At 38.7% G+C, this 23,083-nt stretch overlaps 1 protein-coding gene across 4 annotated transcripts in view; it reads right to left on the bottom strand.

Moving 5' to 3' along the window:
* The window catches only part of anks1b (ankyrin repeat and sterile alpha motif domain containing 1B), a 177,583-nt gene that overhangs the window by 101,076 nt on the left and 53,424 nt on the right, over positions 1-23,083 (bottom strand). For 3 of the 4 annotated variants that reach the window (XM_060886360.1, XM_060886359.1, XM_060886361.1), the window contains exons 4-9: positions 20,585-20,881; positions 17,741-17,816; positions 17,034-17,135; positions 15,147-15,272; positions 12,182-12,363; positions 3,752-3,868 (exon numbers count right to left, since the gene is read on the bottom strand). In XM_060886360.1, coding sequence (XP_060742343.1) covers positions 3,752-3,868; positions 12,182-12,363; positions 15,147-15,272; positions 17,034-17,135; positions 17,741-17,816; positions 20,585-20,881 — 900 coding nt within the window. Of the gene's footprint in view, positions 1-3,751; positions 3,869-12,181; positions 12,364-15,146; positions 15,273-17,033; positions 17,136-17,740; positions 17,817-18,626; positions 18,773-20,584; positions 20,882-23,083 lie in introns of those variants that run through there. The other variant, XM_060886362.1, reaches the window with a different exon arrangement.

Raw genomic sequence — 23,083 nt, forward strand, 5'->3', positions numbered from 1 at the left:
GGGGGCGCTATAGTCGGGTCAGGGCAGACGCTAGTTAACTGTTATTGGTAGACCAGCAGTGTGGTGAATCTCTTGCAGAGCTGGTTTGTTCATTTAAAGACGAAACGCCACCGGCTCCACACCCCAACCACGTAACAATAAAAAAAAAAAAACATGGTAAGAAAGTGTGTGTTCTGTAAATTCTGACAAATTAAAATGTCAACAGAAAACAGAAACAGCTTCAGGAAAGATTTGTTGGTGTTGATGGTTGTCCTGCTATCCTTAAAATGCTTTGTGATTGAAACCGATCAGTAAAAACAAAGTTTCAACACAGTTTATTGTTGAATAAATCTTATACATGTATAAATGATGGATAAATAATGTTCCCTTCACAAAGATTCACAGCTGGGATGAGGCTTAAATATCTAAATATTTGCATATGTAGTGGTTTATTTTTTCCACAAGTGTGCTGAAAAACACCCAGATGGTCCTCAGCACAAAGATTCCCTCAAGGTAACCCACCGTTACTGCTCACCTGTTCACTTTTATTAAATAATGAATTCATGAGGACAGACCGTGTGAAGGGCAAAAGAATTTTCTAACCTGAACTGATGCCCGTAGAGTCTTAAGTCAGTTCTGGAGTTCAATATACTGCATACAACTGAATAAAGAACTATTCTCTCAGTAAATGGAAATATTTACTACTAAATGTTTAGATTATTACACCTATGAAACATTCCTAGCATTTTTATAGGCTGGTAATTCTACTAATCTTTAGTATTTATTTCTAAAAAAAAAAAAGAATCTGGTAATAGAATCATTCATTCATTCATTCATCTTCTACCACTTATCCGAACTACCTCGGGTCACGGGGAGCCTGTGCCTATCTCAGGCGTCATCGGGCATCAAGGTAGGATACACCCTGGACGGAGTGCCAACCCATCGCAGGGCACACACACACACACACACTCTCATTCACTCACGCAATCACACACTACGGACAATTTTCCAGAGATGCCAATCAACCTACCATGCATGTCTTTGGACTGGGGGAGGAAACCGGAGTACCCGGAGGAAACCCCCGAGGCACGGGGAGAACATGCAAACTCCACACACACAAGGTGGAGGCGGGAATCGAACCCCCAACCCTGGAGGTGTGAGGCGAACGTGCTAACCACTAAGCCACCGTGCCCCCATAATAGAATTTGTGTATATATATAAATATATTTATAAATATAAATGTGTAGTAAAATATTTCAATAATCTTACATTTAGTTTATTGTCATTTTATAAGATGAAATAGTAAATAAATAGAATAATCATGAAGATAGTTTCCCTAAAGTGCAGGTTATAATCTGTGTAGTTTTGAAGCAAGGCGCATTATTGTGTCATTTTTTTGTTGTTTCTCTTCAGCATGTGGTGCTGAAGATGTTGTGCATGTGGGTTGTATTTATTTATTATGATTCATGATTAAGATTAAAGCTTTTCTAATCCAGTTAGCCTCCTTTTTCTCATCACGGCATGACCATGATTGCCAACCTATCACAGCACTGTAAAGAGGAAAAGATGAAGCAGGAGAAAGAGAGAACGGACAGTGAAAAGGTGCTTCCCATTCCTCTATTTTTCTCTCGTCTTGTGCAGTGCTGTGACGCACCTTTTTGGATGGATTTGTCAATGTGAAGTAGGCGGATATCCCACGCCTTGCACTTTATGAATTTTTGTCTCCTAGCAACCATAAGAACCCTTGTGCATGTGTGTGGTATGTGTGTGTGTGTGTATGTGTGTGGTGTGTGTGTGTGTGTGTGGTGTGTGTGTGTGTGTGTGGTGTGTGTGTGTGTGTGTGGGTGGTGTGTGTGGTGTGTGTGTGGTGTGTCACTGCAGGAGAAAAGGACAGATGAATTGAACATGTCTGGTGGTGCAGAAATATTCCTCTTAACAGAAGGAATCCCATCCAAAACTCCACAACTCCCGGCCCCCCACATTGTTGCCATGGCAGCAGAGGGATACAGTAAATACACACATGGTGCAGGTGGGTGGGCCAGCATGTGACTTGATTATACTTCCTGCAGCATAATTACATTTCCTGTGTGAGGGAGGAAATCCCTCCTCCATGTAATGCATGTGGTGTCTTTTATATATGTTGCACTTAAGAGTCATAGAACACACACGAACACACACACACACACACACACACAGACACACACACACACTCACAATTTTTTGGTGTTCATTCCTTATCCTCTCTCTCTCTCTCTCTCTCTCTCTCTCTCTCGCACACACACACACACACACACACACACACACACAGTAGAGTGTGATTGCTTATCTATCTATCTATCTATCTATCTATCTATCTATCTATCTATCTATCTATCTATCTATCTATCTGTCTATCTATCTATCTATCCATCCATCCATACATTTCATCAATGGAGCTCCAGTAAGAAGTGCAGCAAAATCTTTGCAGGATCAAGTTCCCATAGCAACACGGGTCACATAAAAAGAGACGCAGAGTCGCACATTACAATACAAGCAAACAGCACCACCGCTCCACTCAGAGTTTAACTACATTTAAATGAATAAACTAAACGACTAAAGCTAAATCCCGGTCTACTTATCAACATTAACCCTGAATACAATATTACTAGACAATATTCTTAATATACAAAATACAAACAGAAAGAGGAATTTATTTTCTATTAGGAAATCTGTGTGTGTGTGTGTGTGTGTGTGTGTGTGTGTGTGTGTGTGTGTGTGTGTGTATACACTGTAAAATGAGTTGGCCGCCATGATTTATATGATGACAACTGCCAAACTTTAAACAAACCAACAAGCTTTGTATCTTTTTTAAAACTTTTTGTCTCTGTTGTGTTGATGTGGGCTTCTGTTTGTAGTTTGTAGCTCATCCATCTCAAGATTTGATGTTCTGTGCATTTTGTGATGCTTTTCTGCTCACCATTGTATATTATAAATACAACATAGCTTATTTATAGTATGTCTTATAATCTATGCTGTTTGTATGTGCTATTAAAAGCAGTGTTTGGTGAGATGTGTGATGATCAAAGACCTCCCACATAAAGAAATCCTTCATAAATAAATATGTATGGACAGTTTTAGTTCTAATTACGCTGTGAAAGAGCAGTAAGCAGTAAGACTAAGTTTTACTGGTGCTCTTGGCTGCAGAATATTGTGACTAAAAGCACACACAAAAAAAAGCTTAGTGCTCATATATTTCATTATACACAATACACATTATTTGCTCACTACATATCACTACACATGCAAGTGATGCAGTTTTAGTAAATCAGGGCCAAGGTGTGATATTTCACTTCAAGTATGATATATGACTAAATACTTTTTAAAGCAGAATAGCACTGAATTTAACAAACATACAAGGCACAGATCAGAAGACTGGATGGACACGGTTCCCCAAAGCAAACAATATGATTTCAGAAAACAAACAATGGTATGTTTATACTGTAGCTTCATGCTTATATCTAATAAACTGTCACCTTCTTTAAAATACAAACAGATGCTCTGATTTAATGAAAACAGAGACAATGAGTTGGACAGTTAATACACCACTCGATCCCCAGTGTAGAATAGAAGCCTTTATTTTGTCACATATCCCAACTTTGGAATTTGGGATCCGAGCACAGGGTCAGCCATGAGATAGCACCCCTGTAGAAGTGAGGGTTAAGGGCTGTGTTCAAGGGCCCAACAGTGTGTGTGTGTGTGTGTGTGTGTGTGTGTGTGTGGGCGGGGTGTATACCTGTGAAAAGCCCAGATTTCTGCAGCCATTGCAGGGTGTAAGTGCTTCCCAGAAGCCAGAAGGGCCACAAGCTTTCTCCTCTTCCTCCATAGCTGCGGCCAACGGAGGAGTGGGAAACTACATGAAGAGAAATAGCAGGCAGTTAAAACACACACAAACACACACACACATTCTCAAACAAACAAATCCCCAGAGCTGCTGTTAATTTCAACCCTACAGTCTCTTCACAACAATTTTGCCTTGACCACATCGATTATTATGGTACTGTTTTCTATATTTGTAATTATAATACACAAATGTAATACAGTTCACACATTCTGTGTATGCACGTGTTTATGCGTCTTATAATTATTGATTACATAATTCACTGTGTCTTCTTCAAACTACAATCATAATTGACTCGTTTACCCATATGCCAATTTAATCACTGTTCTTTCCATGTGATTAAAATTCCAGCACTCAGAATCACAACATCCAAATGTAGAGGTCGATTTGGACTAAATCACAGCACAGGACATGCACTGATTTTGGTCTATAAATGTTTCCTGCTATTACATAAATTCACAAAGCACATTCACAGGCATGCGTTGGTCACGTCTGCTCTCTACTGGCCATATGGTTATACTGCAATTAAAATGAGACAGAAATCAGTGCCCTGTTCTGGTTGTCATATATCAAGCAAAACATAAATCAATATTACTACAGAAATTTATAGTTTTTCAATTTCAGCTACATATGAAGAAGGAGAGAGGAGAAAAAGACACTAAAATGGCTTGCATTGGAAACCAAAGCTATAAAATAAGATATTATACACAAGGTTGGTAGATTAATAGACATTTAATCCCAAAGGACCCGAGTTAATAACATAACTGCACTTGGCTCCATGTGGGTAAAAAGGGATCTGATAAAATATGCTACCTATCCTTGCAATGTCTTAGTAAACCTCCCCAAAGGAACTGTCCCCACCTGCAGGGTACATGTGTCTGAATCCAATGTTTGGCATACTGGCAAGCTTGGTACAGTAGGTAGCCCATAATAAAACATCTACTGGAGTTGTCAGGTAGAACCTGACTGTGTCAAGGTTGAGTAGACAACACTAGGGATGTCTCTTAAAGGATGTAGAGCCCCAATGTCTCTTAAAGGATGTAGAGCCCCCAATGTCTCTTAAAGGATGTAGAGCCCCAATGTCTCTTAAAGGATGTAGAGCCCCCAATGTCTCTTAAAGGATGTAGAGCCCCAATGTCTCTTAAAGGATGTAGAGCCCCAATGTCTCTTAAAGGATGTAGAGCCCCCAATGTCTCTTAAAGGATGTAGAGCCCCCAATGTCTCTTAAAGGATGTAGAGCCCCAATGTCTCTTAAAGGATGTAGAGCCTCCAATGTCTCTTAAAGGATGTAGAGCCCCCAATGTCTCTTAAAGGATGTAGAGCCCCCAATGTCTCTTGAGGTTTCTTCTGCACACCAAGACCCTCATACATACACACCATGACCAACCCCAAAATCCATGCCTTGATCTAATTGGGCTTGTCATTAAGAGCAATGAAATATCACATGGTGATTTGAAAGGAATCCCTATCCAGATAGGAAGGCATTCCTACAAAATACCACACCTCTTTTCCTGTTGACATCAAATGTTCACTATCTAGGAACAAAAACAATCCATGCTTGTGGAGTAAAACAGCAGGTGGAATAAGCACCACCTTTGGGAGCACAATTGTGTCAGTGATGACCAATAAGTTCTCTAACTTATAGAATCTAATACCATCACTGTGAATCAGCACCGGTAATTCATTCCCAGCACAGATTCCTCAAATCAAATTCAAATTTTATTTGTCACATACACAGACATGCAGTGAAATGCTTTTAAGTTTTCGCATATCCCAGGTTATCCTGAACCTGGGGTCAGAGCACAGGGTCAGCCATAGTACAGCAACCCTGGAGCAGGTGAGGTTAAGGGCCTTGCTCAAGGACCCAACGTTGATGTCTCAGCAGCTTGTGGGCTTGAACCCCGACCTTCTGATCAGTAACTCGAAGCCTTAACCACTGAACCATAACGTCCCTAATGCTAGGTTGAATGATTTCTGAATCCAATTCATTGTTCTGACACAACAATTTTCCCAAGAGAATCAGGTATTTTTCAATTCATTTAATGTGTGGTAACTTATTTCAGACAGGATATATTCATCAGACATAATACACTCAAGACCAAAGCTGTCTTTCCACACTTGTGGATCAAAGCAAGTTCAGCTGCCTGATAGTCTTGTGCTGGGGGATGTTTATTTTTATCTGATGCCCCATAAAGGATTCATGCAGTGCCTTCCACAAGCTGACAAATGGTTTGGGGTTAAGTAGACAGATGAGGTTTTATCTCTGCCCAAATATACCAAAGAGATTTGATCTGGTAGAAGATGATATATACCATGATATCAATGCTACCTCCACCACCTTCCTTTTAAGACTTTTTTGCTTTCCTCTAATGTTTCAGTAATAAGGCAAGGCAGTTCAGGAGGAGCTCAAAGGAAGGGCATGTCCTTCTTCCTTAGAAGGAGGAATATCAATGAACACCTGCAAATACAACTTGCAGATTCATAGATTCTCCACAGCCGTGCAGAAAGGGACAAGTTGGAAACAATAAAACAGTGCTAAAAAAAAGTATCCCTATGATTAGCTAATACAGAAACAAAGTGTGTAACTCTGTATAGTCTTTCACTACAGCTACTGTAGGCCTCCAGACTGTGCAAGATGAAAAGGCTCTGTCGGGGTGCTTAAGTGGGGGTAGTCTAACCCAATCAGAAGCACTAGGAAAGCATTGTGCAAAGACTGGCAATGTAGCTCACAAAGATGCCAATATTCTTTTTGTAATCAGACAAGTGAGTATGTGTGCTTTGCCAGACCCAGCTGTGCTTCATTGAAAGGTCCATTGATAGAGAAGCATCTACTTGGTTGTGAAGCAGTGCAAATAGTAAAAAAAACCAACATGAAGTATTCTCGTCATGTATCCTGCCTCGCTGTTCGAAAAACCAGATCCCTGCTGGTTTACCATTTAATCTAGACCATTCAGACTATTTTTAGGCCATTCTTAATACCAAACAATTTAAGAGAGAATGTCATTGATAATATTTCTGTTTATGATCAGTACTTAGACTGTTTTACTCTCCTTCAAGAGACTGAATTCATTTCACAGATTTCTTCTTCAAAATGATCAACCTGCATACTGGATCCCTTACCCACATGTTTCTTTAAACAGATATTACATATAGCTACTCAACCCATTCTAAAAAACAATAAATTCTTCATTTAGCAATGGCTATGTGGCGAAATATTTTAAGCTAGCAGTTATAAAAGCAGATTAAAAAACCTGACCTCGACCCATCCCAGATGACCAACTAAAGGCCAATATCAAACCTCCCCTTTATCTCCAAGATCCTTGAAAAGGTTGTAGCTCAGCAGTTATGCTCAGACCTACATAGGAATGTAGGGACCTTTAAAAATGTGCTTTTTTTCAACGTTGTATAATACCATTTTATTTATTTTTATTTCTATTTCAAAATGTAATATTACATGCAGCATTGTTTTATTTTTCAGATATGGGTATGTTTTATATAGTCAATTAATGGGTTAAATGTGAATATTATTGTTGGACAATGACTGTTGAGGGAAAGGTAAAAGGTCATGTAATGACGAGTTACAGTTGGAAGAAAGGCCCAAAGTGTAACGAAACTGTATGCGTTTTAGTTTATTGTATTCATCTCAAAGTCGACGTTATTTTCATTTTTGCCGACTGTTTATACGATATCTCCGCCACCGTGTGAAAAAAGGCCTAGTGGTTATCACTGGAACAACGTGTGCATGGACAGTGATTGCAGACGGGATCGAGTTGGATCTAAGACTTCCTCGGTTGCCACTGGATGTGTTGTGTTGCTGCTGCTGTGGAGTTTGCATGTTTGCTCTGTGCTTGGATCAGCCTGACTCATCACACAGGAAGAATTGATCACTGGTAATCGTGAGTTGACGCTATTCACGTTTCATCTTGTTTTCCTCGGATGGATGTAAGTGGATCTATTCAAGTTTGTGCTTAAGAGGATTGGTCATTAACCTTTACACCGCGAATGTGCACCAACTGGGCCCCAACGAAACACTAGTGTGTGTGACTGAGTTGTTGGTTCTTTATAAACTGTGAAATACTATTCATATTGGGTTCTTATATCTTTTTGTATTGCCTTATATGTTTTGAGGTGTTTCATTTTACTAAAGGGTGAAATGTAATCTCATGTCATGTGATAAATATAATTGAAAGTATCAATACAGGGTTGTAATAAGAATAGCAACAACAGAAGAATAATTACTTTTCATATTATGTATATTGTGTATTTTATGCATTTTATTTTGGTTTCTGGTTTCAAATATTTCATCCTCACTTTTGTTTAATTGTTTCATACATTTTGTTTAAATGATAACTATATTACAGCTAAAATAACAAAACTCTAGTATAAGAAAATAAATATTGGTTGTTAGTTTTACTCAGTTTTACTTCACATTTGTATTCTTGTGTTTCATTTATTGGGATGATTAATATGACACTAAGAGATTGTGAGTTTAGACTAAGGTAAATAAATTACTACCGGCCAATTCACCATTCAACTGCCGGGAATCCAGGTTTCTTTGATAAGGGTAAATAAAATTGAATAAGGAAATTATTTTATAACCTTATGGGTTAAAAATAGGGTTACAGGAATAATATTCATAAAATGTATCAGTCAGGATTTGGGCCTCATCATAGCACAGAGACAGCGCTGGTTAAAGTTGTAAATGACCTGCTTCTGGCCTCTGACCAGGGTTGTATCTCTTTGCTGATGTTGCTTGATCTGAGTGGGGCTTTTGATACCATTGACCATGCTTTTTTACTTGATAGGCTAGAACATGTTAAATGGACAGCCCTTCCCTGTCTCACCTCTTATTTGATGGATCGCTATCAGTTCGTAGATCAAAATGGTGACTACTTTAAACAAACAAAGGTAATGTTCGGTGTTCCACAAGGTTCTGTTTTAGGACCATTGCTTTTCTCCCTATATATGCTACCCTTTGGTGCAATTATTTGTAAACATGGTATTAGCTTACACTGTTATGCTGATGACACTCATATCTATATGTTTCAGCTAAGTCAGATGTGAGTCACCAGCTTAATAAGAATGAAGATTGTGTGAAGGACATTAGACAGTGGATGCTTAACTAACTTCCTCCTGCTCAACTCTGATCAGACAGAAGTGCTTTTACTAGAACCACTGTTCCAGTAGAACATCCAGACAGTAAAGCATTACAACTATGGGGCTTTGTAAAAAAAAAAAAAAGCTCTGCCCCTTGTTGTAGCCTTTTGTACTTGAGGTACTACCAAATAGCCTGCACCGTTTGATCGAGTTAATCCAGTTTGTCCAGAACACGGCAGCTAGAGTCATAACTAGAACCAGACGATATGAACATATCACCCTATCTTATCCTCATTGCATTGGCTCCCATTCAAATTTTGCATTGATTATAAATTACTATTACTAAGCTATAAAGCACTTAATGAGCTCTTTTGGTTTTTATGATCCGTCATGCCTACTTCGATCAAAAGGTGCAGACTATTTCGTAGTACCTCAAGTACAAAAGTCTAGCTTTGTAAAAGTCTTGTTTAGTCTAGCTTTTTATGAACAGTTTTTCTTAGGTAAAAAATTAGATCTGGAAGGTTCATGGGCATAGAGTGTTTGGTGAACTGAGATGTCTGGATGTTGTCACCTCACCACTCTCGCAAATCGCTCAGGTTTGCATTTTGTGGAGTGGAGGGACGCTTTACATCCCAGGAAGCCCTTGTGTCAGTGTCATCTTCTGGCTCTAGCTTTTAGATATGCTGTCATACAGTAGCTAGAAGAGCAGCTTCTACCAAAGAAAAACGCAGTCCCCGTCGTTTGGACACATTTTGGCTTCAGTAAGGATGACATCGAACAAAATGAAGTCAGATGTAGACACTGTAGAAAAACAGTTTCGATGCCCAAAGGTAACACCACCAATTTGTTTCAACACTTGGAGCGCAATCACGTTACTGAATATGAACAGTGCATGGCTCAAAAAAAAACAAAAAGAGACTGACAAGCGCCCAGCAACAAGTGCCTCCGCAAAGCAGATGTCGATAACAAATACATTCACAAATGCCACACAGTATGAGAAGAGTTCAAAAAGATGGAAAGAAATGACGCTATTTGTTATTACATCGCAAAGGATATGACTCCCTTGGCTACAGTGGAGCGAAGCGGGTTTAAACACCTCGTTAAAACTCTCGACAGAAGATACACTGTGCCATCGCGATCACATTTTTCTAAAACTGCGCTGCCAGACATGTACAAGACATGTTGTAAAAATATAGCTGCTGAACTGAAAAATGTTTAACACTTTGCAGCCACATCTGATCTCTGGTCAAGTAGGACGATGGACCCATTCTTGAGCCTTTGCACTTTGCACTACATTGACGACGATTGGAAGCTGCGCAAGAGATGCCTTGAGACGGCATATTTTCTAGCCGATCACACGGCAGATATGATTGCGCAAGGTCTGAAAGATATGCTTTCTGAATGGGACCTCGCGGAAGAAAAACTTTCAGCCATTACGACAGACAACGGTGCTAATGTTGTCCCAAGCTGCTGTGCTTAATGGATGGATATGGCAGCAGTGTTTTGGACACCGACTGTAATATGTGAGCATATTCACTAAACAAAACTTGCCAGTGAACTATGAGGGCAAAAAAATAAAAATAAAATAATCGTTCATTAATCGTAATCGAGTTAAAATGTTCAATTAATCGAGATTTTGATTTTAGGCCAAATCACCCAGCCCTAATATATAGTAACTTCATTTTAAACTTTACATTTATTTATTTATATCTTTATTTATAATTCTTCATTTTTCTTTTTTTCACGTGTCTATACTTCTGTAAAGCTGATTTTGAGACAATATGAATTGTTAAAAGTGCTACACAAATAAATTGAATTGAACTGAACTGAATTCAGGGAGTGCTTTCACCAAGCTCAAGGCAGACTTTCACCACATGCTAGACAGCTCTGTGAGTCATGGCCATTGTAGTGGACCAAGTCATTTTAGCCAAATCCTGAATGAACTTGTTGTTGACCTGTAAACTTTGACACATCCAGTCATTCTGTAAAGCTGTTGGAATGGCTTCATATGCCGTTTGAAGTGATCTATCCAACATGCGACTGGATCTCCAGGGGAAGCACTGTGAGGAGCAAATGTTACCACAACTCTGAACTTGGTTCCATCCATCCAAGTTCTTCACTTTAATCAGGTTGCTTCTATTGCTATGTGAGGACCTTCATCATACCTAGGTAAGAGTCTGTGTTGTTTCTTTGTAGTTTCTCAGTAACATGATAAGCTGCTTTTTTATCTTTAAGAGAGAAAAAGGGGAAAAAAAAACTAGAGGCAGATGAGGGGATGTTTATAGTTGCAATAACTAGAAGTTCTAAGTGATAAGAGAACCAATTTGTCTCAGTTCCATAAGAGTTCATTAGATGCGGGAAGAATACAACACATTTACTTGTTTTTTAATGGGCTTAGTCTTTTGTAATTTGCAATCATTATCATTATTTTTCCTTTGAGGCATGTAAAAATAAAGATAGCTTATATATACTGTATTGGTTTAAGGATGCTCATCTCTCTCACTATACTCAGACATTACCGATGCTAAACATCTGCTGCCTTAAGTATAAACTTTTGGCAGCAAACCACATGTTTTGACTGAGTCTTGTAATTGAATTATTTAATTTGCATATACTGTTTGTAAATTTGATTACAGTCTCCCAGGGTTTACTGCTTTTTAATGAACCTTTTAATGAACGTTGATCATACTTAAATGTAATGAAGCTGAATATTTTATTTTTAAGAAGTCAAGTAAAAGTAAACCAATTAAGAATTAATTACGCTTTAAAATGTTACCATGAAGCATGTAGTCATGTACTTTTACAGTAGTACATTTGTTGCTTTCTACCTCTATTCAAATAAACTAGGGATAGTTGTTAGTGATATAGTTTTTTAAATGTTAAATTAATATTTTTAAATTTATTTAAAACTTTGTAAATGTATGCATTAATTTATTTATTTTTATTCTTATTTTGATTATTTTTTCCCTTCTGTTTTTATACTTCTGTGAAGCTGCTCTGAGACAATGTGAATTGTTAAAAACGCTGCACAAATGAATTGAATTGAATTGAAACAGTTAAAATCGATGACTAGTTATCCATTAATAAATGAAACATTTACTTGCTATTGCACGATGAGAGGAATAACACTTCAGGAAATGCTGTCACATTATATATAAATTATACATGTAAGAACTTTCTACCACTCTAAAATCACACTTGTTTGATTAGTGAAAGTGCTGATCCTACCTTAGTGATATGCGTAAGTGTGGTGTTTCTCTCATCGTCCGAGAGCGTGGCACTGCAGAAGCTCTCCATGGACTGTGAGTGAGACGAAATGGCCTGGCAAAGCTCCTCAAAGGAGTAGTCCCTGTCCCGGCACATCTTTATGTCATTGAGTAACTTTGACAATTCCCCTGTTACTGTTTCATCTGCACATAGTGGGAAAGAAACAGTTAAGAAAACAGATGGAGAGAAAGACGTATGATTTGGTGAGCAGATTTGTGATTACTCGGATTTGATACTAAGTTAATGAGGTGAAACCGGCACATCACAAACAGCCTCTGATTAAACGTGTCCTCAAGTACAGGTCCCAATGAGTACAGGTCCCTTTAGTCCCTGCATCCCTTCAGTCTTACATCATTATGACAATCACTCATTTTCTCTGCTCTGGACAAAACAATGGAGCCCAGACTGAACTGAATTCATATGTATATAGTTTATATAAAGCATAGAAAAACTACAGACCACACAAAGCTAATAAGTTGGTTCTAGTGTACCAGAATTTTCACATGATTTTACACTCAACTCCCTTAAAATTAAATTACATGCTTGGTTTGCGTTTTCCTGCTTTATGATTGGATAATTTCTAAGTCACACTTCATGTATTGATGAGGGGACGGGGCTTAGGATAGGGGACTGATGACATGAAAGGAGAACTTGTAGTCAACATTAGTACTTAGGAATATGAGAAGATACAAAGTAATTCTGGATGACAAACAGTTGCTCTCCTGGATATTTTATCTTCCTCTTCCAAGGTAAAACGATCTGTTTCATGTGTGTTTAATCAATACAACATAACGAGTGAAGGGATGGTAATGTTAGGATACAGGTTGTGACTGTTAAAATGCTTTCACATGGCATTTTCTTTGTCAGTCACATTTGAAATTTAGTTTGGAAGATAAATGGACTAAAAATGGAACATTTCACACAGGAATTGGACAATTAAGTGTTTATTGACAGGCAAGGACTTCATACCATAACCACAGATGTTAATATTATAATTATAATGTTTATATTCCTTTATATTTGTGTATACTTTTTTTTTTTTTTTTTTACCATTTTATGCAATGACAATCTATCTATCTATCTAGCTAGCTAGCTACAGTAGCTATCTATCTCGCTATCTAGCTAGCTAGCTAGCAAGCGGTGCATCCATGCACTCAAGTCATGTCACAAGCATGCAACTATTTGTTTTAACTTTATTTATATGTACTGTGAGTGAACTTTATGGAGTGAGTGAACACCACTTGTTTTGGTGTCACAAAATCTCTATTGATTTGCATTTCACTGTCATTTAAATTGGAGATCAAGACACTTAACGATTTTGTTTTGTACTGTTTTGCAAATTATCGTTATATTTATTCCATCCATCTAAATTTTAATTGAAATTCATTTAAGTTCAGAATACAATGAGACATTTACTTATTTCAGTAAACATTATTATTTGCTTTAATCTCCATTTCTCTGTCCTGATTTACTTAATGATTTAATCATATCCTTCAAATCATATTCTTAGTAGGACATTCTCAAACAATTAAATTAATAGTCTTTTAAGAGTTTAATCAGTAATTAAAAGATGTATGACACCGGAGTTAGGTACCAGTTGTAATATCCTGACCCCGGGCCTCATCCACAGCTACATTATAATAGTAGTTGTGCTTCCTGACGGACTTAGCACTGGGACCCCGTGAAGTATAGATCAATATGATATAATGTTATGAGTTTACCAGTGAACTACGGCTGGGAAAATTACTTGTTTTTGTAAACGTCTGAGCAAAAACCCTTGCCATTAGGAAGATTCTAGAGCACGGTGTGTTGTGTCATTGTGTCATTTCTATACATGTGTTTATATTCTTAATAACTGAAGAAGTTTTTTGGGTTATTTATAATGCTGTGTTTAAATCCACATTTAAAAAAAAATTTGCATGGTAATGGTATAAAATCTAATTAAAAGGGTTTGATAAAGGTGACAATCCATCAAGACTTGAACATTGCAGTTATCCATTACATTCAACTTTATTGCCCTTTTCCCCTTTAGCTTGCTCAGTAAACATCAGGTTCTGGTGAAGCTTCAAACGTGAGTGCTCAGCTGAGTGCCGAGTTGCACCTTTTTGTGTACTGATGTGTGCTAACATCCTTTATGGTCTTTGCAAACTCTTTAGGTTTGGCTGAAACTAACACTGTTAAGAAAATGCAGCTACAGCAATAGTTAAGGCACACGTTCAGCAGTAATCCTGAGCCCAAGCATGCCACACTCTAAACCTTATGCTGATGCACACCTATTATTCTGCAGACTTTTCCAAGCTGGAAGTTGTAAATCCTTAAAACAAATTACATCTGCCTCCATGCCAGAGGGATCCAGCTTTACCCACAGATATGCAGCTCTGATATGCAGCTGTTCCTGAACAATTCCTACAATTACCCGGTTGTTACATCAGAGCTTGAATGAAATTCGGAAAGGATTAATGATCTCTAAAAGCAGAGTTGATACTTCACGTACGATAATTGAAACCACGATGTTTTTACATCCTTGTTATGAGCAAGGACAAGATTTATCTGCCATATAACACGAGTAAATTGTTTCTTTTGAGATTTCTTGTTTCCTTGTTTTCTGAGACTTGCCCTACATCTGATAGGAGACTATTCTGTTTTAATGATGTGACAGAAATGGGAATAATGCTTTTCATTGCTGTCATTATTACCTGCACTATGGCTATTGCACAGTATGTTGGTGTAATGTTCACAAATGCACTTCACCATCATATCTTCACATTGGAAGGAACATTATATTAACACACTACAGCACCGTGTCTCACCACTAGGTCCTGCTATTACATCTAATTTAATCCATCAGTGACGGAGAAACTGTCTCTCTCTTTCTATCTCTCTCCACACACATACACACACATGCTTTTTGAGTTTACATACTTACTTTTGTATCTGAGTGATGGGGAGGCAGCAGGTGAGGGTATGGAGGTGCGAGGTGCAGGCACTGGACACTGGCGAATTGGCTCATCTTTGATTTGTAATTTGTGGTTCTCTGCCATCATTATAAATTCTATAAAAAGATACAATCAGCTAATACAGTTAACAAACCACCAGCCGCTGTTAATGCTGCTCAACATAAAGCACATTTTGTAAACCAAATAACAAAAATGTTATGCAATAAATGCATTTTATGCTGTGCATGAACGAGGGACCCACTAAGAGGTCGGAGTTCAATGTGCTGATATGATCCTGCTAAATGGTTCTGAGCTTCTTCAGTTACACTTTAACAGCTTTAAGACTCAGTGTTTACCCTCAGTGTTTATCCTGTGTTTACCCTCATTGTTTACCCTCAGTGTTTATCCTGTGTTTACCCTCAGTGTTTATCCTCAGTGTTTACCCTCGGTGTTTACCCTCAGTGTTTATCCTCAGTGTTTTTCCTTAGTGTTTACCCTCATTGTTTACCCTCAGTGTTTATCCTCAGTGTTTGTCCTCAGTGTTTAACTTGGGTGTTTACCCTGGGTGTTTATCCTCGGTGTTTACCCTCAGTGTTTACCCTGTGTTTACCCTCAGTGTTTACCCTCAGTGTTTGTCCTCAGTGTTTATCCTCAGTGTTTTTCTTAGTGTTTACCCTCTGTGTTTACCCTCGGTGTTTACCCTCGGTGTTTATCCTCTGTGTTTACCCTCGGTGTTTACCCTCGGTGTTTATCCACAGTGTTTATCCTCAGTGTTTGTCCTCAGTGTTTATCCTCAGTGTTTATCCTCAGTGTTTATCCTCAGTGTTTACCCTCAATGTTTACCCTCAGTGTTTATCCTCAGTGTTTTTCTTAGTGTTTACCCTCAGTGCTTATCCTCAGTGTTTGTCCTCAGTGTTTGTCCTCAGTGTTTACCCTCAGTGTTTGTCCTCAGTGTTTGTCCTCAGTGTTTGTCCTCAGTGCCAACATTTCACAGAGTCTATTAAGATCTCAAAGTATATTACCGGGATTACAGGAATCCATGAAGTATAGTTAGTGGTCCATTAGTATATATTCCCCTATATTACATCCTTGAAGGTCATATAACCTGTTAAACATATCTAAACAGTGAGCATCATAAAGACTCAGGCACTATCAAAGCACATGAGGGTCTGAGAAATTAGTGTTTGTTGAGTTCAGGATGGAGGCAAATACGGGCAAGACTAGAAACCAGACCTATTCCAGCCTGCAAAATACTGACACATACTGACAACAGACGAAGGACAGACCGTAAACACATTGCTAAGTCTAAACAATATTTTAGAATGGCCAAGTTAAAGCCCATATTACTACTTCAATTTGAATCTGAAACAAGCCTTTATAAAAATTACAGTCTGAAAAAAATTAGCAAAAAATATCAAGCTCCAGACTTGTAAAAATGACAGACATGTAACTGTTGGTATAACAAGTATCATTAAATACCTTCTTTTTCGTTTAACTTTCCTCACAGGGTAGTACAGCAGTGCAGTTCTCCCCATGTAGTTAGCATGGTCTGCTCTACCTTATAGCCTTTTATGTTTCTAGCCATCTGAGAACTTTAGCTTTACTTGAATTGTGTGTGAGTCACTGAATGCAAATGGTCTGGAATGCATTTTGCATTGTATGATCAACAAACGCACACACAAGTGGAGAAAATTATTTTCCGAAAACTCTGGAGGAATATTTTAGTTTAGTTTGGCTTTTACAAACATTTACACAACTTCTATTAATGTATGTTGTTTGAGAACCCAATCATGAAAAGAGTCATCTTGTGTGTGTGTGTGTGTGTGTGTGTGTGTGTGTGTGTGTGTGTGTGTGTGTGTGTGTGTGTGAAGGATTACCCTGTATGAGGGCAGTGATTTGTTGTGATTTCTGGGCTGGGTGTTCTTTTAGTATCTCTAGTGCAGTTTTCCCATGGCAATCTCGAATGTTCACATCAATCCCTAGGAAAAATAGAGAGAGATAGACAGAAAAAAAGGAGAGAAATGCAGACAAGAAACGTGTCACTTCTCATCATGACCAAGAATTACACCAGTAAGTCGAGATACTGAATACTACTAATGATCGAGTAAGTGTCGCACAATGCTAATTACAATATAATACACAGTTAGTAATCCTGCAAAAAAAAAAACATAGGACAGGAAGAATGATTCTGTATCTGAGTACAGTCAGTTCAAATACCAGATAAAAAAATACAACATCCCAAAGCTTATTCACTATGCAGGAAGCTCTCGGTTCTCATACTTCCTATTCCACAGATGGCTCTGTGAGGGTAACTGCAAGGTCACATATACACACACACGCGCGCGTGCACACACACGCACGCACACAAACGCAAACACACACACATACAATCACACACACATACATCTGACATATCCTTCTGAGGACCTTTCACTGAAAGAATTATTAATCCATTTTTTTAATGCTAGGCTGCACCTAAATCCAACCATAACCAACAGGAATTGCCTCTTTTTTTGACTTTTTAAGTTCATCAAAGGACACATCAAAGTTTATTACACTGAATAAAGGAACAGAAAGGACTAACCTGAGTCAAGCAGAAGCCGAACTACATCCATCTTTCCATATAGAGCAGCCTCATGCAGCGCGCTGCCCTTCTCCGTCTGCCAGAGAGAGAGAGAGAGAGAGAGAGAGAGAGAAAGAAAACAAACTCAAGTCAATAACTCAAGCATACACACAGAAGTGAGGGACAGAACATGTGTGTATTAACAATCTACATCAGCATAATTATGCTGTCCTCTAGGACAGATTGTGGAGTAAATTAAACAACAGTAAGTTCGCCTAGCCTGGAGATCATCATGCATTACACTGTTACGCATACACAAATCATGGCAGGTAACGTGGTGTGTACAAGACACAGAGAGTATCAGCTGAAATCAAATGAAAAGATAAAACGTCTAAGTACAGCAGACACGCGGAATGAAAAGACACAGAGACACAAGGCTCCCAGTTGTTCCTGACAGAGAGCATGTTCTGTTAGCCTTCATTAAAACAAACACTGCCAACATGAGTACATGATCACTCCTACACGTAACTCCACCTCAGGCTGAAGTGTTGAGCCAGCACAGCTTCAAGCTTATTTAATCAGAATTACATTAGAATATTTGTTTCTATGACTTTTTATCACTGTTCTACTGATCGTCATTATTGTCATTCATTCACATGAATCATGTCCTTTCTTACAGTAGGTGCTGTTTACTGTCCTGACCCAACTACCAGCCAGCAGAATCCTGCGCTGTGTAAGCACGTGAACACGGTGAGATTTACAGTGAGTACTGAACATGCACTTACACTCTACACTCAGATCGTTGAAGATAAACACTTTTATCTCTAGTTACATTTCTATTGCAGCTTCACTCAAGATAAATGTCTCGAAGAAATCAAAGAAATCGAGAGAAAGTCCACAAACTCACTCCTTGGTTGTGCTGAGACTAATCCTTCTGTGTAGAATAAGATTTCTTTCTTCCTGCCAGCTGGTCTATAGATGAATGAGAGTGTATGAAGTGGTGAGCAGGAGCGTGTTCCTCAAGCTTTGGATGAGTTCTGAACACATCCCACAGCAGGACAGGAAGTACAACCCTCCCTCACTGAGGACCACTTCCTTTCCTGTTTCCCATGATGATTAGTTAACAATGTCAGCAAAGAAAAGAAACCACTTCACTCTCACTTAGCTTCCTGGAATTGAAGAGTCTTCCTCTTTTTTTTCTGTCTCTCTATTGCCCTCTTTCTGTTTAGCGTACAGTACCAGTTCATGTGTGAGCAATTCAGTATAGTCCTGTATGCACCTGCTCTGTTTATCCAGTAAATAGTGTAATAATCACATAGACAAGCAAAGCAACAGCTATGGACTTCACCTAAAAATCAGCCATCTACTAGCAAATACCAATAGAGATGTGATGCGTTGGCAATTAATGCCTAATTTTTAGTATTAATGCCTGGACATCACGGCAGGTCTCATGATGGTCAGGTTACCATTTTGCATGCATTTTGTCTGACTTTGTCATACAAGACTTTATCTACTAAGATCACCATAGCCTGCTCCACATTTAATGAGTTAGTCTTGTTTGGTTTATGCCCGTGTGCTAATTGCCTGTCTGCCTGTTAGCCTCATGCTTATGTGTACTGCCTAGCCCTTTGGTTTGGGTGCTACATTGGTTTTAATAAAGCCAACAACCTTCACTTCCCTCCATCTATCAGCTACATAATGTGTAGCAAGGGAGAGAAAATGTGCCTTATATCCATTTACAAAGAAAACGTGCACGGACGAAAGGGATTGTGTATCAAAGAAAAGGATTTTGTATGACTTATGTACAGTATGACAAATTTCATACATAAGTCAAAATATAAAAGGTATTAACACTGACACCACCCTGAACTTGACCGTATGAATTTATGATTTTGTAAGAGTGTGAGCCCGATTGAATATAAAGTAATATGAATTATAAGTCGAGCATCACACCCTCATCCTATTTTTTCAGCCCATGCCATTTCTGTCTGAGGAAAGAGAAGATAGAATAAAGGCTTTTAAAAATTGAGAGACAGGAGGAGAAGCCTGGTTTCAACCCTTGCATACATTTGTATTCACACAGAGCCAATGGACTCTTACTCTGAACATTAACTGCACTTCAAATCACAGAACACACACCCATACATACACAAGTGAAAGAGTTTGCTGATGAATCGTATGAGTCAGTGATAAATAGCACCAATAGTAAGAACATACAGTACACAAATCCACACGTGTGTTGGCCCGTGGCCCTGCCAGAGGAACAGACTGCTCTCTCTCTCAGAGCCAGATTAATTATTCATCTCTCCCAGGGTAATAATCTTACCATGTCGCTCTCTCCATCAGTCTCATGCACTCATTTCTTCCACTTCTCACACATCAAATGCTTCATTCTCTCTCTGACAAAGTCTCTTCATTCACACATTTATATTTACTGAAACAAATTACAGAGTGATGTCAGGGCAGAGGTTCAAAACAAGCAGAGTAATATCGACTTCTTGGAGACTCACAAGAGGCACAAAAGATAAAAGGGTGCCCACAGCCACCCCAGGCACGTCTGGGACATATAGAGGGCAAAACTAGCCATGTTGGAAGGAAAGGTATTTTCTGTCAGCTCTTTCCACCAAGTGTGTTTTGCTGCTCTGTGATGCAGACGTTTTTAAAGTGCATGTGGCTGCCTTCATGTATTGTGTAGGACGCACATGTTGTGCCTGGTTGAATGACAGAGAAGAGTCAGGTGACCAAATAAGTGAATTAAAAGAATATGAATAAAATGATTCTTACATTATATTATATTATATTTCAACTTCTGATCTACTTCTCATATGTGCATATCTTAACATACTCGCACACACACACACACACCTCTGTGTTGACGTCCATGCCAGACTCTAGCAGCACCTGTACGGTGGCATGATGTCCATTGCGGGCGGCGAGGTGCAGAGGCGTGTGCTGGCGCATGTTGAGGCTCATGAGGTTGGGGTGAGCGTTAAGCAGCATGCGCACCACCTGTAGCCGCCCATAGAGTGCTGCCAGGTCCAGCGGTGTTTCACCACGCCGATTTCTCATGCTTGGGTCTGTTAGCTCCTGCAGCAGCACACACACCACCTCCGAGTGACCATACTGAGCCGCGCAGTGCAACGCAGTCTCCTTCTCATGGTTCTGCAACACAGAGAAACATATCTGGGTTTAATACCAACATAAAATACAGATCTGCCTATGAAGGTTTTCTTTCATCCACATCACTTTAAAAGTCTAGCAGTAGTATTTTAAAAGTAGGATGATCATTAGATGATCCCTCGGACAAGTGACACACCTTCAAACAACATCTTCACCATATATATTTGTAAAATTGATCACTGTGATCAAAATAATGTTTAATTATAATTGTTGATTTCTGTAATAACATTACAAACAGAATAATTTGGAAGTGTCATGCAGTGGCAACTGCAACTGATATAAGATTAGACAAGATTAGAGAGTGTGTGTGTGTGTGTGTGTGTGTGTGTGTGTGTGTGTGTCATCCTCTTCCTCTTTCTTCTAGGGCTACTGTCACAATATTGCTAATTCTCATTAACATCAGTGTGGCTTTGTGTGTGTGTGTGTGTGTGTGTGTGTTTGTGTGTGTGTGTTTGGGGTGGGGGAGGAGGTTCTATTTCCTGCCATTCATTTCCTGTTGATTAATATCAACATTCCCCTTAAAGATGAATAAGAGCTCTGTCACAGTTGAGTAACTTTGAACAGAGTCAGAGTTACTGTATATTACAGTGTAATGGCAATATTTTAAGACACTCATCTACTCAACTTCCTTTGCCATATATTTTGGCTGACATGCATTTATGATGGTAAAGGTAAAGAAATGTTAGACCTAACATATAACCTTAACCACTGCAACCAACACAAAATGTTTATTTAATTAAAATGAACGTTATTGTTAACAAGCACTTGGCCCTCTGAATGAAGGACCTTCTTTGAACCAATGTTGTGTCAGTCAGCTGTATGGTCTGGTCTTTATCAGCTATCAGGTCTGCGCTGAACTCAGAGGTTACGATGACCCATTAGTTCCTCAGGAGCTCTCGGTTGCACTATTATAAACTGTTGTAGAAATAACATTATTTACATTTACATTATTTACTGTAGAGTGTCACCCAAATGAGGACGAGGTTCCCTTCTGAGTCTGGTTCCTCTCAAGGTTTCTTCCTTATATCATCTCAGGGAGTTTTTCCTTGCCGCCGTCACCTCTGGCTCGCTCATTAGGGATAGGGATAAATATATATTTATATTATATATATTTATATTTATATATATTTTTTCTCTCTCTTCTGTTTCTATACTTCTGTAAAGCTGATTTAAGACAATGGGAAATTGTTATAAGCGCTATACAAATAAATTGAATTGAACTGAATTGAACTGAAGTTGGTCCCCTAACATGCACACCCCCAACAGATGCATCCACAAAACACACAGATGTCTCTATGACTAACACACACACATTATACACTGCCTGGCTAGAAAAGTGTCACCACTTAGAGTTAACTTACCAAGTAGTGAAGAACCTTTGAATGCCACTAGATAATTACTGTAGTGATTAATATGTTTCAGCTGTCAACAAGTTTTTCTTTAACCCTAACTCATGTACATGTACTGAGTAGCTTCTCATTTCTTATTTTCTTTAGGGAGCATAAAGAAGTGAGGTAGATAAAGTGATGCCCCCCATCATGCCTTGTGCCTACTGTATATGCTTGTACTCTCTATACAATATTATGTGCCCAAAAAATGAGGTCAGCTGTCTACCTGAATATACCAAATGACCAGCTTTTTCCATCCAATCCCTGATGTCATGGACATATTCCAAGATGACAATGCCAGGAATCATCAGGCTCAAGTTGTAAAAGAGTGGTTCAGGGAGCATGAGACATCATTTTCACACATGAATTGACCACCAGACCATAACCCCATTGAGAATCTTTGGAATGTGCTGGAGAAGACTCCGTGTCCATGTCAATGTGCTGCAGCAGTCTGACAGTACGATCATCAATACGAGGTCTTGGTGAGAAATTAACATAACTCTCGATGGAAAAAAAACTTGACATTGCATAAGCTTCTCGACATGGTTCTGCGGCGAATATGTCCCATAATCAATGAAAAGGCAGTCCAACCAAATATTAGTGTGTGTTTATTTCTTTGGCCAGGCACTGGATATACATTTTAGCATATTTGGTATATGTATATTTTTGCTTACACACATTACACACTTGGTAACCACTTAATCTGTTTTTAAATCTTTTTAAACAACTTGTGTCCACAGCTTTCTACAGTGCTCTATACTGTACAGCATTGAGGGGACTGTATAGTAAAACGGGT

The sequence above is a fragment of the Tachysurus vachellii genome, chromosome 14, assembly GCF_030014155.1.
Source record: "Tachysurus vachellii isolate PV-2020 chromosome 14, HZAU_Pvac_v1, whole genome shotgun sequence".
NCBI lineage: Eukaryota > Metazoa > Chordata > Actinopteri > Siluriformes > Bagridae > Tachysurus > Tachysurus vachellii.